This window comes from Microcaecilia unicolor, chromosome 5 (assembly GCF_901765095.1).
Source record: "Microcaecilia unicolor chromosome 5, aMicUni1.1, whole genome shotgun sequence".
In the NCBI taxonomy this organism is placed as follows: Eukaryota; Metazoa; Chordata; class Amphibia; order Gymnophiona; family Siphonopidae; genus Microcaecilia; species Microcaecilia unicolor.
Window position 1 is genome coordinate 183,998,641 of NC_044035.1, and position 15,567 is coordinate 184,014,207.

General features: G+C 43.3%; 1 protein-coding gene across 1 annotated transcript in view; it reads left to right on the forward strand.

Moving 5' to 3' along the window:
- LOC115470454 (C-factor-like) overlaps positions 1-15,567 on the forward strand; it is a 69,635-nt gene that overhangs the window by 25,035 nt on the left and 29,033 nt on the right. The window contains exons 3-4 of the mRNA XM_030203646.1: positions 1,555-1,742; positions 8,894-9,055. Of these exons, the coding sequence (XP_030059506.1) occupies positions 1,555-1,742; positions 8,894-9,055 (350 nt within the window). The remainder of the gene's footprint in view (positions 1-1,554; positions 1,743-8,893; positions 9,056-15,567) is intronic.

A 15,567-nucleotide genomic window follows, 5' to 3' on the forward strand; every position in this document is an offset into this window, starting at 1 on the left:
AGCTATAATGGAACAAAACCAAAACGTCTAGGGTGAAAACTTCAACATTTTGGTCTACACCTATTTTTCTAACTAATAAGACAAAAAATGTGCCCTAACTGACCAGATGACCACTGGAGGGATTTAGGGTGACCCCCAGTAGTCAAAGACCACCTCCTACCCCCCATAAAATCTGCATAAAAATAGTACTCACCTTATATGTTATAGCCAGGTCCATTAGAGCAGCATAAAGGTCCCCAGAGCAGTGTAGTGGTGGGTGCAGTGCACTGTAGGCAAGTGGATGCAGGCCTACCTGTTACACTTGTGGTGGAAACTGTGAGTCCTTCAAATCTCATCAAAACCCCACTGTACCTACATATAAGTGGTCTTTTCACCCATAAGGGCTATTGTAGTGGTGTACAGTTGGGGGTAGTGGGTTTTGGATGGGTATAGGAGGGCTTGGCAGACAAGATAGGGGAGCAGCAGTAAGACGTGTACCTGGGAGCACTTATATGAAGTCCACAGCAGTGGCCCCTAGGGTGCCCCATTGCTTTCCTGGGATGTCTGGGGGACCAGTCTGCAAAGAGGTGGGAAAATGTGGGATACAAGTGCAATAAATAAATAAATAAAATAAAAATGCTGGCCCCTCTGGCTTGATTTTGTGAGTTTTTAACCTGTGTGGGTTTTTTTTTTGTTGAAAATGGCCTAAAAAGATAAATGCACAAAGTGCAAAACTTTGTTCGAAGCATTATTTTTGAAAAGTAGATGTTTTTCTTTTTTCAAAAATGGGTATATTTTCTATTCGGATTTGGTACATTTAGCACAAAATGTCCAAAGTCCGACTTAGATGCACCATCAAAAATGCTCCGCCACGTGTTCTGTTCTCAAAGAACACCTGCTACAGGCGAGTGGTTAGGTTTACCAGATCTTCACAGAATCAAAATCTCAAACCAGCAAGTAAGTTTCCATGTGGATGGAAGCATGTTCCTTCAGAAACATTTCTAAGTATACAGGAGCAAGTTTAAGCTTGAGAGATAAAAGGCTTGCCTAACACTTTCCTGCTCTTTCAGGAAAAACTCACCTTTCCTGGCAAATAGAAAGTTGCATAGAATGGTGCAGTTAGAAGCTATATGAAAACTCTTTCAATTCAGACTTGTAAGTTACTAATCAGTACAAACATATGAAGCTTGGGATATTTCCTTTTCTGATAGCCAGCTTTAGTAGCTATCCTATTACCTGGTTCTTGATTTTAGATTTATCACATATCTATTTCAAATCCAAGCTAAGGCAAGTTACATTCAAGTACATCAACTCTGGAAAGAACACATCCCAAACGTCAGATTCCATTCATGTTCTACAGTAATAGACGATTATGCCCCTCTATGTATGAAAAGTATTTTGAATAAGTATACATCACAGGAGTCCACAGTGACATTTTATCACTAGAAAATGATTTTAAAAGTGAGGTCAGAGAGGTGAAAAATTATATTTTCTTATAACATTTCTCCCCAAATTCTTTGCAAAGCAAAACAGTTTGGGAAATGACATTCATGAATCCCTCTATTTTCTTTTTAGAAGCAACAGATCCTGTAAGTGTGACAGCAGCCATGAAGGAGGTTGAGAAACAGCTAAAGGGTCGTGGGCTGAATGTGCTGATAAATAATGCAGGGATAATGACGGAAACTACACTGGAATCGGTGGATGACAAAGACTTACTGAACGTCTTTACAACTAATGTGGTTGGGCCAATGTTGGTGACCAAGGTAGAATGCTCTTTCTTGTAATGTGTCCTTTACCATGTCACAGGAGACACTATAATTTGAGACACAAAACTGTGTCAGGTTGCAGCACAGGCAACAGCAGAGCAAACTTCTCTTACAAACTACCTCACCACAGAAGAGGTAGCAGCAGTACAAACTCCCCTCTGTTCTCCAACACAGTACTCTACCATAGAACAACAGAACAGGTAGGGTCAGTAAAAGCTTCCTCTCCACCCCCCCACCACTCCCAGTAGACACTCATGCGTGCACACACACAAACTTCAACCATAGTACAGGTAGCTGCAGCAATGCGAACTTAAGTTTCCCTCTATTATATGACTCTTCATCACATATCAGACAGTAATAATGCAAACAACCCACACACAAGCTTTACTATAGACAGGACTAGATTTAAGATTATGGCACCCATAGGCAGGAGGGAGTCAGTTCCTTTGGAGTCTAGAGAGCGCAGGGTGTCGTTCTCTTTCTAAGACTGCAAAGTGTAATGAAGTGGGATTTTGTAGTTTCTGAGCATCTTCAAAATTTGACACCCTAGGCAAATGCACATATTGCCTGTGCCTAAATCTGTCCCTGGTCACAGTAATATTACTGAGAGTATAAGTGGGGAAAGGATGCAGAGTATGGCTCATGGAATTCTACTAACAATATAAGCTTACCCAGTGCTTTTTTTGTAGAAAAAAAGGTGCCGGTACTCATTATGGGCGGGGTAACCACCTATGGCTCCACCCCATGATAGCCACACCCACATTAGCCACACCCCTTACACCAGCCATGGTGCTTATAAACAGACATAATTGAAAATATTATACTAGTATAGGAGAAACAAATAACGTGATTTTTTCATTATAAATAATTTCTGTAAGCTGTTACATCTCCAGTATATCCAGTGCAAAATAAGACAGTAGATGTAAATTCTCAAATTGGACATATTCCAAACACTAAAATGAAAATAAAATGATTTTTTTCTACCTTTGTTGTCTGGTGACTTTGTTTTTCTATATATATTGGTCCCAGTCTCTGATTCTGCTGCTCTCTATCTGTTCTCTTAACTCTGTTTCCAGGGCTTCCTTTCCATTTTTTTCTTTACTTTCCTCCTTTCTTCTTCATTTCTTGCCTTACATCCATAAGAAAAAGCTGGGTCCTCCTCCGTGGAATTGACTGGAGGAGGTATAACACGGATCCAGCTTTTGCCCCTATTTTCTCCATCCATGTGCAGTTTTTCTGCGAAGAAATGCAAAGTGATGCACTTAGGGAGTAGAAATCCACGGGACGTATGTGTTAGGCGGTGAGAGTCTGGTAGGTACGGACGGGGAGAGGGATCTTGGGGTGATAGTATCTGAGGATCTGAAGGCGATGAAACAGTGTGACAAGGCGGTGGCCATAACTAGAAGGTTGCTAGGCTGTATAGAGAGAGGTGTGACCAGCAGAAGAAAAGAGGTTTTAATGCCCCTGTATAAGTCGTTGGTGAGGCCCCACCTGGAGTATTGTGTTCAGTTTTGGAGGCCGTATCTTGCTAAGGATGTAAAAAGAATTGAAGCGGTGCAAAGAAAAGCTACAAGAATGGTATGGGATTTGCGTTACAAGACGTATGAGGAGAGACTTGCTGACTTGAACATGTATACCCTGGAGGAAAGGAGAAGCAGGGGTGATATGATACAGACGTTCAAATATTTGAAAGGTATTAATCTGCAAATGAACCTTTTCCAGAGATGGGAAGGCGGTAGAACTAGAGGACATGAAATGAGATTGAAGGGGGGCAGACTCAAGAAAAATGTCAGGAAGTATTTTTTCACGGAGAGAGTGGTGGATGCTTGGAATGCCCTCCCGCGGGAGGTGGTGGAGATGAAAACGGTAACGGAATTCAAACATGCGTGGGATAAACATAAAGGAATCCTGTTCGGAAGGAAGGGATCCTCAGGAGCTTAGCGGAGATTGGATGGCAGAGGCGGGGCTGGTGGTTGGGAGGCGGGGTTAGTGCCCTGAAAATGACAGATACAAATCAAGGGGCTGGTGGTTGGGAGGCGGGGCTAGTGCTGGGCAGACTTATACGGTCTATGCCCTGAAAAAGACAGATACAAATCAAGGTAAGGTATACACAAAAAGTAGCACATACGAGTTATCTTGTTGGGCAGACTGGATGGACCGTGCAGGTCTTTTTCTGCCGTCATCTACTATGTTACTATGTTCCCTTTTCCCTCATCTCCATCCATGTGCATCTTCTTCTTTCTTTCCTTCCCTCCATCCATGTCCAGCACTTCTCCTCTGTCCTACCCTCCATCCATGTCCAGCATTTCTCCTCTCTTCCCTCCCCTGTATCCATATAAAGCAATAATTCTCTCTCCCCGCTCCTCCATCCAAGTCCAGCATTTTTCCTCTCTCCCCATCAACCCCATCCATCTATATCCAGCAATTCTCCTCTATCTCCTGCTCTCCTCTCCATCCATTTCCAGCATTTCTCCTCTTTTCCCTGCCCTCCCATCTATGTTCATCTCCTTCCTCTCTTCCCTCCCCTCCATCCATGTCCAGCATGTCTTCTCTCTCCCCTGCCCTCCCCTCCCATGTCCAGTGATTCTCCTCTGTCCCGTCCTCCCCTGCCATCCATTTCCAGTGATTCTCCTCTCTCCCCTTCCATCCATGTCCAGTGAATCTCTCTTCCCTGACCTCCCCTCCCATCCATGTCCAATATGTCTCCTCCTTCCCCTGCCCTCCCCTCCCATCCATGTCCAGTGATTCTTCTTTGCCCCCTGTCCTCACCTGCCATCCATGTCCAGCAATTCTTCTCTGCCCCCTGTCCTACCCTGCCATCCATGTCCAGCGATTCTCCTCTCTCCCCTGCCCTCCCCTCCCATCCGTCCAGCAATTCTCTCTTCCCTGCCCTCCCCTCCCATCCATGTCCAACGATTCTCCTCTCTCTCCTGCCCTTCCCTCCCATCCATGTCCAGCAATTCTCTCTTCCCTGCCCTCGCCTCCCATCGATGTCCAACAATTCTCTCTTCCCTGCCCTCTCCTCCCATCCATGTCCAGCAATTCTCTCTTCCCTGCCCTCCCCTCCCATCCATGTCAAGCGATTCTCCTCTCTCCCCTCCATGTCCAGCAATTCTCTCATCCCTCCCTCTCCTTCCGTCGATGTCCAGCAATTCTCTTTTCCCTGCCCTCCCCTCCCATCCCATCGATGTCCATCAATTCTCCTCTCTCCCCGCCCTCCCCTCCCATCGATGTCCAGCGATTCTCCTCTCTCCCCTGCCCTCCCCTCTCTCATGTCTAGCGATTTTGCTTCCCCCAGCCCATCCTCCTCCCAGCCCGTCCTCCTCCTCCACTGCCTGCCAGCGAAGCGATAGAAAGGCTGCCAGCGTCGGACTCAGCAGTGCGAACAGTGCAGCAATTGGAGGCTGGCAGCATTGGAGCTCCCCTCTGTGAGCCCTGCCTATGCGGAAACCGGAAGTTGAAACAACGTAGGCGGGACTCATAGAAGGAAGCTCTGACGCTGCCAGCCTCTCTCAATCGCTGCACCGTTCGCGCTGCTGAGTCCGATGTAGTAGTAAGTAGGGGAGTGACAGGAAGAGTGCAGGACTCGCCGGGGGAAAAAAGGTGCCGGTACGCTGCACCGGTGTGTACCAGAACAAAAAAAGCACTGAGCTTACCCCCAACATGGTGCTCTAGCACAGAGGTTCAGCAAAAAGCACACTCTTTTAGAGGCAGACCTGACATCTTTAACCTTGCACTAAAAGAACAGTGGGGTCCTTTTACAAAGGCGCACTGAAAAATGGCCTGCGGTAGTATAGACGCGTGTTTTGGGCCATTCCTGGGTACCAGTATGGAATATCTGGGTTTATGTGGCTGGCTGTCCCTTATCCAGTTAAGTACAATATTCAGCATGTAACTGCCTAAGTGAAACCAGACAAAGGTAGGTCTGTGTTTTATATTGTCCTATTTCTCCAGTTAACATAGGTGGTTAAGTGCTGAACATTGGCACTTAACTGATAAGTGCTGTCTCCGCCCACAAAATTGCTGGCTATGGCTTTAGCGGTTAGTGCTGATATTCAGCAATACTAACCAGTTAGGTGCCGCTAAATATCAGCTGATAACCTCAAAAAAGCCATTTAACTGGGCAGGAGCCTCACCAGCCTGGTTAAATTGCTCTGAATTTTGACCTCAAAGTGAATTACAGTAATCAAGCTTCATTTTTCAGTTCTGTCAGTACTCTGGGATGTATATCATCCGGTCCAGGTGATTCAATTTGTCAAATTTTACATCTTCCTGGTTTACAGAGATTTGGCTCTGTTTCTCTGGCTCATCAGCATTGAATACCATTTCTGGTACTGACGTCTCTCCCACATCTTCTTCGATGAATACTGAAGTAAAAAATTAATTCAGTCTCTCCACTATGGCCTTGTCTTCCCTGATTGCCCCTTTTACCTCTCGGTCATCTAGTAGTCCAACTGATTCTTTTACCTGCTTCTAATATACCTAAAAAAGTATTTACTGTGTGTTTTTGCCTCCAATGCAATCTTTTTTCAAAGTCCCTCTTTGCCTTCCTTATCAGCATTTTGCATTTGACTTGCCATTCCTTATGCTGTTTCCTATTATTTTCAGTTGGATCCTTCTTCCATTTTCTGAAGGATTTTATTTTAGCTCTAATAGCTTCCTTTACCTCAGTTTGGCCTTCATTCCTCATTTTGTAATACATTAAATATATCTGGTCTGGGCTTCCAGGATGGTATATTTGAATATTTTTTTTATTATTTGCAAATCTTTCTATACAGCTCTAGCTGACAGGCAGAGCAGAACGGTGTACAGGCTAACATAGAAAACAGGAAAGGAACTCCATCAATGTAAAGGTAGTTAATTAACTTTAAAGACAGGTAAAGCTAAAAGAAAGCAAACACACACACACAAGCAGAGTTAAGGGGTAATATTGATAGTTTCAATCAGATTGTTTCTCCTCATCCAAATGGAATAGCATCCATGCCTGATGTTGTACATTTTTGACCTTTACAGCTGCTCCTCTAATTTTTTTTTACCATTCCTCCTAATTTTATCATAGGCTCCTTTATGAAAGTTATATGCTAACATATTGGATTTCCTGTGTGTACTTACTCCAGAGATTATATCAAATCTGATCACGTTATGATCACTGTTATCAAGTGGCCCCCGGCACCATTACCTCCTGCACCAGATCATGCGTTCCACTAAGGACTAGTTCTAGAATTGTTTCCTCATTTGTTGGTTCCTGAACCAGCTGCTCCATAAAGCAGTCCTTGATATCATCAAGGAATTTTACCTCCTTAGCATGTCTTGATGTTACATATTTACCCAGTCAATATCAGGATAATTGAAATCACCTATTATTTTGTTCTCCAGTTTATCCTCCCTAATTTCTGATAACATTTCTGCATCTATCTGTTCATCCTGGCCAGGTGAATGGTAGTACACTCCTATCAGTATCTTTTTCCCCTTTGCACATGGAATTTCTATCCATAGGGTTTCCAAGATGTGTTTTGTGTCCTGCAAAACTTTTAGTCTATTCGATTCAAGGCCCTCCTTAACCTATAATGCTACCCCTCCACCAATTTAATAAATCCTACCACTCCACAGTGGCATACCAAGGGTGGGGCAGTGGGTGTGGTCCACCCCGGGTGCAGCCACTAAGGGGATGCATTGAGCAGTCATGGAGCTGCATCTACAGGCACCCAGCTGTCAGTTCTGCCAGTCCCCTGCCCCTTCTGATATCAACTTCCTGTTCCAGGGCAGGAGACCAGTAGAACCAACAGTTGCACACCTATAGACACAACTCCATGACTGCTCAATGCACCCACTTACTGCTTGGAGGAGGGTGGAGGGAGGGCGAGGGTGGGGACATAGAGTGACGCACCTAGAGGAGGAAGTGCTCTGCCCCTGGTAGAAACCAAGATATGTATGCCACTGTCACTGCAATATAATTTGTACCCTGGTATGACAGTGTCTCATTGGTTATCTTCTGTCCACCAGGTCTCAGAGATGCCTATTAGATCTATCTTTTCACTTAGTGCAATATATTCTAACTCTCCCATCTTGTTTCTTAGGCTTCTGGCATTTGCATACAGATATTTCAAGCAATGTTTGTTGTTCCTATTGAATGTGGCAGAGATTATAAGCTCTAGCAGTGAGTTGCTGCTTGCTTTGGTTTATATGCTGTAAACATGACATGTAGAGACCCTAGGGTCCATCTGTAAGGGTGCTCGCGTTGACACCTAGTGGCTCTACTAAAGCAACATGCATTTACTTTACTTTTACCTCATTGGTTGTAGAAAGAAGGAGGATCTCCTTTGACCAGTATTACAATCAGAGGAGGAGACTAGTTTTGGAGGGAACTTGGCTCTTGCTATTTGAATAGCAGCTGAATATCACTTCTACCTGAATAATGCCAGGTGTTCACCATAGTATCTGGATATTTATGGTCAGCCACTATTTGGTTATTGCTTCTGAACATCCAGATTTTTTTTTTTTTTGCCTGTGGCAACTGATGTTTAAAAAATGTAGGAGGGAAACTTTTATTGAGGGCATCTTTTGTGCTACAAACTTCTGCCATCATGACTGAAAGTGAAAGACCAATCACTGAACCATCCAGAGTCCAAGATTTCAACTAAGATATATTACTTTGTCTTATTTGTATGCTTTCCTCCTGCCATGTCTTTCCATTTGGATTTTCATTGTGAACACATGTAGTTGCTTGTCTTTAAAATGGCAGTTTTGAAATCTCTTTACAAAGGTAAGTAAGTTGTCAAATAATTACACTCATTTTAGTGCTGGAGTTAACTGTTCCAGGATCTGAGGGCATCACTGCAGGAAATGCAACAGACCAATGCCAGAAGCACCCTAAAAATACAGCTCCTAGGGCAATGCTCCAGTCACCCTGACCTAATCCCAACCTGCCTTACTGATTTGACTAAATAGCTTTGAAGAGAATCCTTTCTGGCATCATGTTTTCAATGGGATTAGAAAAATGCACCTACTGTAAATTGTATTTCAAATCCACATGTATTATTTTACAGATAAATTCTAAGCAAGTGCAATAGTTCATGGGTATATTGCACCCTTGCCAATTACATAAAGGCTCTTGAAACTTACCCCTTACCGTTTGTGTCTTATTGCAGGCATTCTTGCCCTTACTGATGAAGGCAGCTGAGGAGAATTCCCAGGCACATATGAACTGGACCAGAGCTGCTATGATAAATATGTCAACTATTCTGGGATCTATAAAACTCAATGCAGAAAGTTTTCTGATGAAGCCTGTACTCTCCTACCGTTGCAGTAAGGTATGTAATCCTAAATTCCAACCAAAGACAAGCTAGTAACATTCTGTTTTGTTCTATTCTACCTCCTTTCCTTCTATATACTATGGCAGTGCTTCACAATCTTTTTGTGACTGTGACCCCATGATTGTGGCCAAAGTACTGGCCTGCTTATCCAACATTGCTGCCTGGATGTCCAACCGTCACCTGAAACTAAACATGGCCAAGACGGAACTTATTGTGTTCCCACCCAAACCCACTTCTCCTCTCCCTTCACTCTCTATCTCAATTGATAACACCCTCATCGTCCCCGTCTCATCTGCCCGCAACCTTGGTGTCATCTTCGACTCCTCCCTCTCCTTCTCTGCGCATATCCAGCAGGTAGCCAAGACCTGTCGTTTCTTCCTCTATAACATTAGCAAAATTCGCCCCCTCCTCTCCAAGCACACCACTCAAACTCTCATCCACTCTCTCATTACTTCTCGCCTTGACTACTGCAACCTACTCCTCACCGGCCTCCCACTTAGCCATCTATCCCCCCTTCAGTCCATCCAGAACTCGGCCGCACGTCTTATCTTCCGCCTCAACCGATATACTCATATCACCCCTCTCCTCAAGTCACTTCACTGGCTTCCGATCAGATACCGCATACAGTTCAAGCTTCTCCTACTCACCTACAAATGCACTCGATCTGCAGCCCCTCCTTACCTCTCTACTCTCATCTCCCCTTATGTCCCCACCCGTAACCTCCGCTCTCTAGACAAATCCCTCCTTTCAGTACCCTTCTCCACCACCGCCAACTCTAGGCTTCGCCCTTTCTGCCTCGCTTCACCCCATGCTTGGAACAAACTCCCTGAGCCCATACGCCGGGCCCCCTCCCTACCCATCTTCAAATCATTGCTCAAAGCCCACCTCTTCAATGTCGCCTTCGGCACCTAATCACTACACCTCTTCTCAGGAAATCTTAACTACCCCAACTTGACATTTTGTCCTTTAGATTGTAAGCTCTTCTGAGCAGGGACTGCCCTTATTTGTCAATTTGTACAGCGCTGCGTAACCCTAGTAGCGCTCTAGAAATGTTAAGTAGTAGTAGTAGTAGTAGTAATTGTGGCCAAATAAAATTGTGTGACCCGCTGAAGGTGTAGAATAATGATGCATCTATGGAGATCCCAACTAGGTCATGACCCCAAAGATAGATTTTGTGACCACATTTGGGGTCCCAAACCACAGTTTGGGAAGCTCTGTACTTTGAGGTAATTCTATAAAGTATTTTCCACATGTATAGCATGCTTTACATTTGGAAAATAGCTATTAAAATTGCATGGGGGTTTACTTTCATATGAGTAAACATGCTGATAAGAGCATGCATACTTTTATCAGTCTGCATGTAAGCATTCCTGGAAACATTTGTGCAGAACTAGGGTGAGTTGCAACATATGTACTGTGAAAGGAAGAGCTACCAAGGATTCTCTCTGTCAGGATAGCTCTCCCAAGAAACAGACTCAGAGACCAGTTTCTTCTAAACCAGTTCCAGGATGGTCTTGCCTGCCGCTGCCGCTCCTCGGCAGTGGCCTAAGGGCTCACGAATTTCGGTTCTGCCTCGAGGACCCAACGCCTATCTACGCATATGAGGGATTTACTCTGGGCTGGGTCCTGGACCTTTAAGGACATCCTCCGCCCTGTGCCCCGCCCCCTCTTGGGGTCGTCGCCGCCATTCCCCTCCTCCATCGGGCCCCCCTCCTTCTTACCGGGCCCGTGCAGCGCCTCTCTCCTCTGTCCGAAGGCGCTGCACGGGCAAGAAGAAAGCTGATGCCTGCCTTCGCCCAGCTTCGGTCGCGCGTCTCTCTCCTCCTGGGCCCGCCCCTGTCTGACGTCGGTAGCTCTTCCTTTCACAGTACATATGTTGCAACTCACCCTAGTTCTGCACAAATGTTTCCAGGAATGCTTACATGCAGACTGATAAAAGTATGCATGCTCTTATCAGCATGTTTACGTAGGTTACCAACGTCAGACAGGGGCGGGCCCAGGAGGAGAGAGACGCGCGACCGAAGCTGTGCGAAGACAGGCATCAGCTTTTCTTCTTGCCTGTGCAGCGCCTTCGGACAGAGGAGAGAGGTGCTGCACGGGCCCGGTAACAGGGAGGGGGGCCCGGTGGAGGGGGGGAATGGCGGCGACGACCCCAAGAGGGGGCGGGGCACAGGGCGGAGGATGTCGGGAGGTGGAGCTGAGGGGAGACAGAGTAGTGAGGAAGGGAAGGGGGCCGGGGCTGTGCGAAAACAGGGTTGAAAGATCTTGCAAAGAGTGGCATGAAGTTCTGGGGACCATTTCTTCCTCCTGCTCCTGGATTTATTGCCATGAAAATAAAACCTGAAAATCAATTTTTTTCAGGGAGAGCTGAATTCTTCAATAATGTCTTGGCATTCAACTCGTGCCCCAGCCCACCTTCTAAGTTTATGTTCTCTGTTGCTGATCGAGAGACAGATGATGAAGCCTTTATTTTTTTCTCCTTCTAAGCAACATGTGTTTTGTTTGCAGTCTGAGGACGGGGATGCATGCCTAGAAAAAAAATATTTTTGAACTCCTTGGGGCTTGTAGAGGCTTCTGTTTATGGATTGTGCCTTTCAGTTTCCTTTTGACCAATCACAGCGCTATTAGCTCTGCTAATGCGCTGGGATTGGCTCACAGTTTGTTTGTTTTTTCACTTTACAATTTTTCCTGGCACAGAGCTGTCCTAACGAGAGGTCCAGACCTCTCGTTAGATTTCATGCCTTTTTCCTGCGTAAAGGCAATCGGAAAAGGTTAGTGCATCTCGTTTCAATGGGGTTTTCACACTAATTGCTCATCTCCATTCCGTTTTCGTTAGCTGCTGGCTTCCTCGGTAAAAGCCCTTTGATGCATGCAACGGATCAAATTTTCCTCGTTGGAGGGTCATTAAAGGCTCATTAAGCTTTAGTGCATCTGCCTCTGGGTGACTAAAGGGGTAGTCAGGATTGGGCAGCTCCACCATAAAGGAGAAATCAAGGCATTTTACATTCTAAAAGAGATTTATGGCTTGGAACAAAAAAAAAAAAAATTTAGGTACTTGCAATTGAAGCACTACCTTCAGAAGCAGAAGTGGCGACTAGCCCTGCAGGAACGGAAAACAAATTTCAAGGCATTATGCTCAGGCCTACTAGGGAAGAATGGTATCTTTACATTACATTACATTATATTAAAAAGATCTTATAACCCACAGTTACTATTCAGGTTCAAAGTGGCTAACAATAAGAGCAACTAGTCAGAAACTAGGAATTACATTAAAACAAAAATTATAAAAATCAGCACAACAACAATTAAACAATGCTGACTAAAACAATATCAGATACCCTATGGTCATTACAGGCCTAATACATATTTTCTAAAAAAAAATGTTTTCAATAGTTTTCTAAAGCAAAGATAATCTATAGTTCCCCTAATAGATAGAGGTAGAGCGTTCCAGATTAGTACTACCTGGAGATTTAATAGATTTCAGCAATGGAAATCCCAAAAGTAGTTTTTCTCTCATATTCCTTAAGGGTAAACCTGACAACAGTTGGAAATGATCTGCCATATTTGTAGGTAATTCTCCATATAAAACTTATAAACAAAAACACAAACTTTAAAATGTAACCTAGCTTCAATGTTATTTTATCAGTAGGGGAGTTATTGAATCATATTTAGTTGCAGAGCAAATCAATCTAGCTGCTGGATTTTAAACCAACTGAAGTCGAGATTTCTGAGACTTAGTGTAACCTAAGGGACCCTTTTACAAAGGTGCGTAAGGGCGTACGCATGTGCAGAGTACATCAAATTGGCATTACTGCCCAGCTAGCAGTGCGTCTGGCGGTAATTCCGAGTTTGGCGCATGCCGAAAACACGTGGTAGAAAATAATTTGTCAGTTGGCGCACGCTGGATGGTTACTACGCGAGCCCTTACCGCTAAGTCAATGGAAGGTGTTAAGGGTTCAGGCCATAAATAGATGTGCGCTGGTTTTCATCTTGCTGCACATCCATTTCCCGGCTCAAAATACCCCCACTTTTTTCCAGATGCGCTGGAGAAATGGTCCAGCGCGCATCCAATAAATGCGCCCACACTACCACAGGCCACGTTTTGGTGCACCTTTGTAAAAGGTCCCCTAAGACAGTAACATTACAATGGTCCAACTGTGAAAGGACTAAGGATTGAACAGTAAGTCTGAATACTTGTAGTTCAAAAAACTTTCTAACTGCTCTCAATTTTTTCATGAGTATAAATTAGTTCCTAATAATCGTATCTACTTGATTTCTCAATGTGAGAAGACTGTCCACTTCTACTCCAAAGATTCAGGAAGAACTTTCCAATTTATAATTCAAATCTGATAGCCATAAAGTCGGGTACCTATCCTGCAAATCTGGTTTCCCGATCCAAAAAAATTTTGTCTTAGTTGTATTCAATTTCAATTTATGAGAAATAACCCAATTCTCTATTAATTCCAGACAATGTAATAATTTCAATTGAGTATAATTTTCAGACTTAGAGAATGGAAAGAAAACGGTAATGTCATCAGCATAAACATACAATTGAATATTGTTCTTCTCTAGAACTGCCCTTTATGACTGCATCAAAATGTTGAATAGGGTGGGAGAGAGAGGTGAGCCTTGAGGGACACCACAATGAGCCCCTTCTCCTGGGCTTAGATAATTCTCTCACTTTAACTATATAAGATCTTGTCTCTAAAAAAAAAAACCCTGAAACCAACTGAGAACTTGTCTTGAATTCCAAATTCATGGAGGATATTTAGCAATAATTGGTGGTCGGCCAAGTCAAAGGTGCTAACTAGTAAGATCAACTTGTATTATTAAAGATCAACAGCCCTGACTCAACATCCAACTGCCAAGAGCAATCAGTGAGCTCACCACTATTTCTGTACTGAACCCTTTTTGGACCAAGACTGGGTGATATGAAGTAGCTGAAACTTATCTAAGTAAGAGTCCATTTGACTGGTAACCCATCCTTCCATAGTTTTTATCAGCAGAGGAAACGAGGCAACTGGACAATAATTGGTAAGATAGAAACATCATCCTTTTTATTCTTCAGTATAGGTCTCAAAACAATTTTGCCTCCGGTGGGGGGAAAAAATGTCAGCTGCCAGATGACTAGTTATCCAATCTGAGATAATAAAAAGAAATGATGGAGAAGTAAATTTCATCAGATAAACTGGACAAGGGTCTAAAACACACTTAGATTTGGCATATCTGAATAGTAGTCCCTTCCTTCTTCCCTCCTCCCTACCTGATCACTACACATTACTAATTGTATCTGATATCTTGTTATGATAATGTCAACAAATCTATGTAAGCCATATTGAGCCTGCAAATAGGTGGGGGAATGTGGGATACAAATGCAATAAATAAATAAATAAATAAATAAATAAATAAATAAATAAATAGTCGTATAATATCATTAGGTGATGGCAAATCAAACTGACACCAAAGTGATCAACAGGACAAGCTGAAGGATTTGAATCTCCCAATGTAGGATACAGTTATATATGATTGGGGGAAGGGGAGGAGAATTGAGGGGGTCCTTCAGAAGAGAAACATTGGGGATAAATATATAACAAAATCAGTAAGATTTCTATAGCAGCAAATTAAGTTGAAATTGGTTATAAATTACTGTACAGATGACATTTAATGCCTCTTAACCTGCATAAAATGTATGGAGGACGTGCTCCTCACAATGCTGAAGAAAATGTGGGGAGAGGGGAACTACGTATGTAGGAATGCAGAAACATATTTGAGACCATTAGATTTTTTTAAACATTCTGGATTGGTTGAGTTTAACATTTTCTTCTTTGGGGAAATCACATGACAAAGGGCATCCACTGGATTTTTATTACTTTACCTTAATTCTCTAGATTGTAATTTTTCTGTTACATACTGTAAGGTTATTATTGGTCAGATCATTATTTGGTAGAATTTATAATCAGATGGAAAGAGATTGGGAAAAGGAGAGCAAATGATTAAAATATGCAGTGGAAAATAACTAGGGGTAAGATTAATCAAATTAAATTTTGGAACAAAATGGATGAACTGAATTTTGAAGGAAGATCACTTTTTTTCTGATTGGAATGTGAATAGTGAGTTAGTGTTGAATGATATTGCCCATTGATAACTAGGAGGGTTATGAGGAGAGAATCAGATAAGTGGTTTGATGAGGAGTTGAAGTTATTGAAACGGCATGTAGAAAAATAGAAAAGGAGCTAGAGGAAAAACCGTAACAGGAGCTAAATTATTATCTCAGCAAGGGCTTCTTTCCAGAAACAGGTGGTAGTATAGTTCTAACACCCATCCCTAAAAACTCTAAGGAAGATTTACAGGATGCTGTGAACTATGGACCAGTGGCATCGATTCTGTTGTTGATAAAGATCATGGAAGGTTGGGTAGCAATTCAGTTAGAAGATTATTTTTCTAAATTTGACCTGTTGTATTATTCACAATCAGGGTTCTGAAAAGGACATAGTACAGAGAGCATTGTA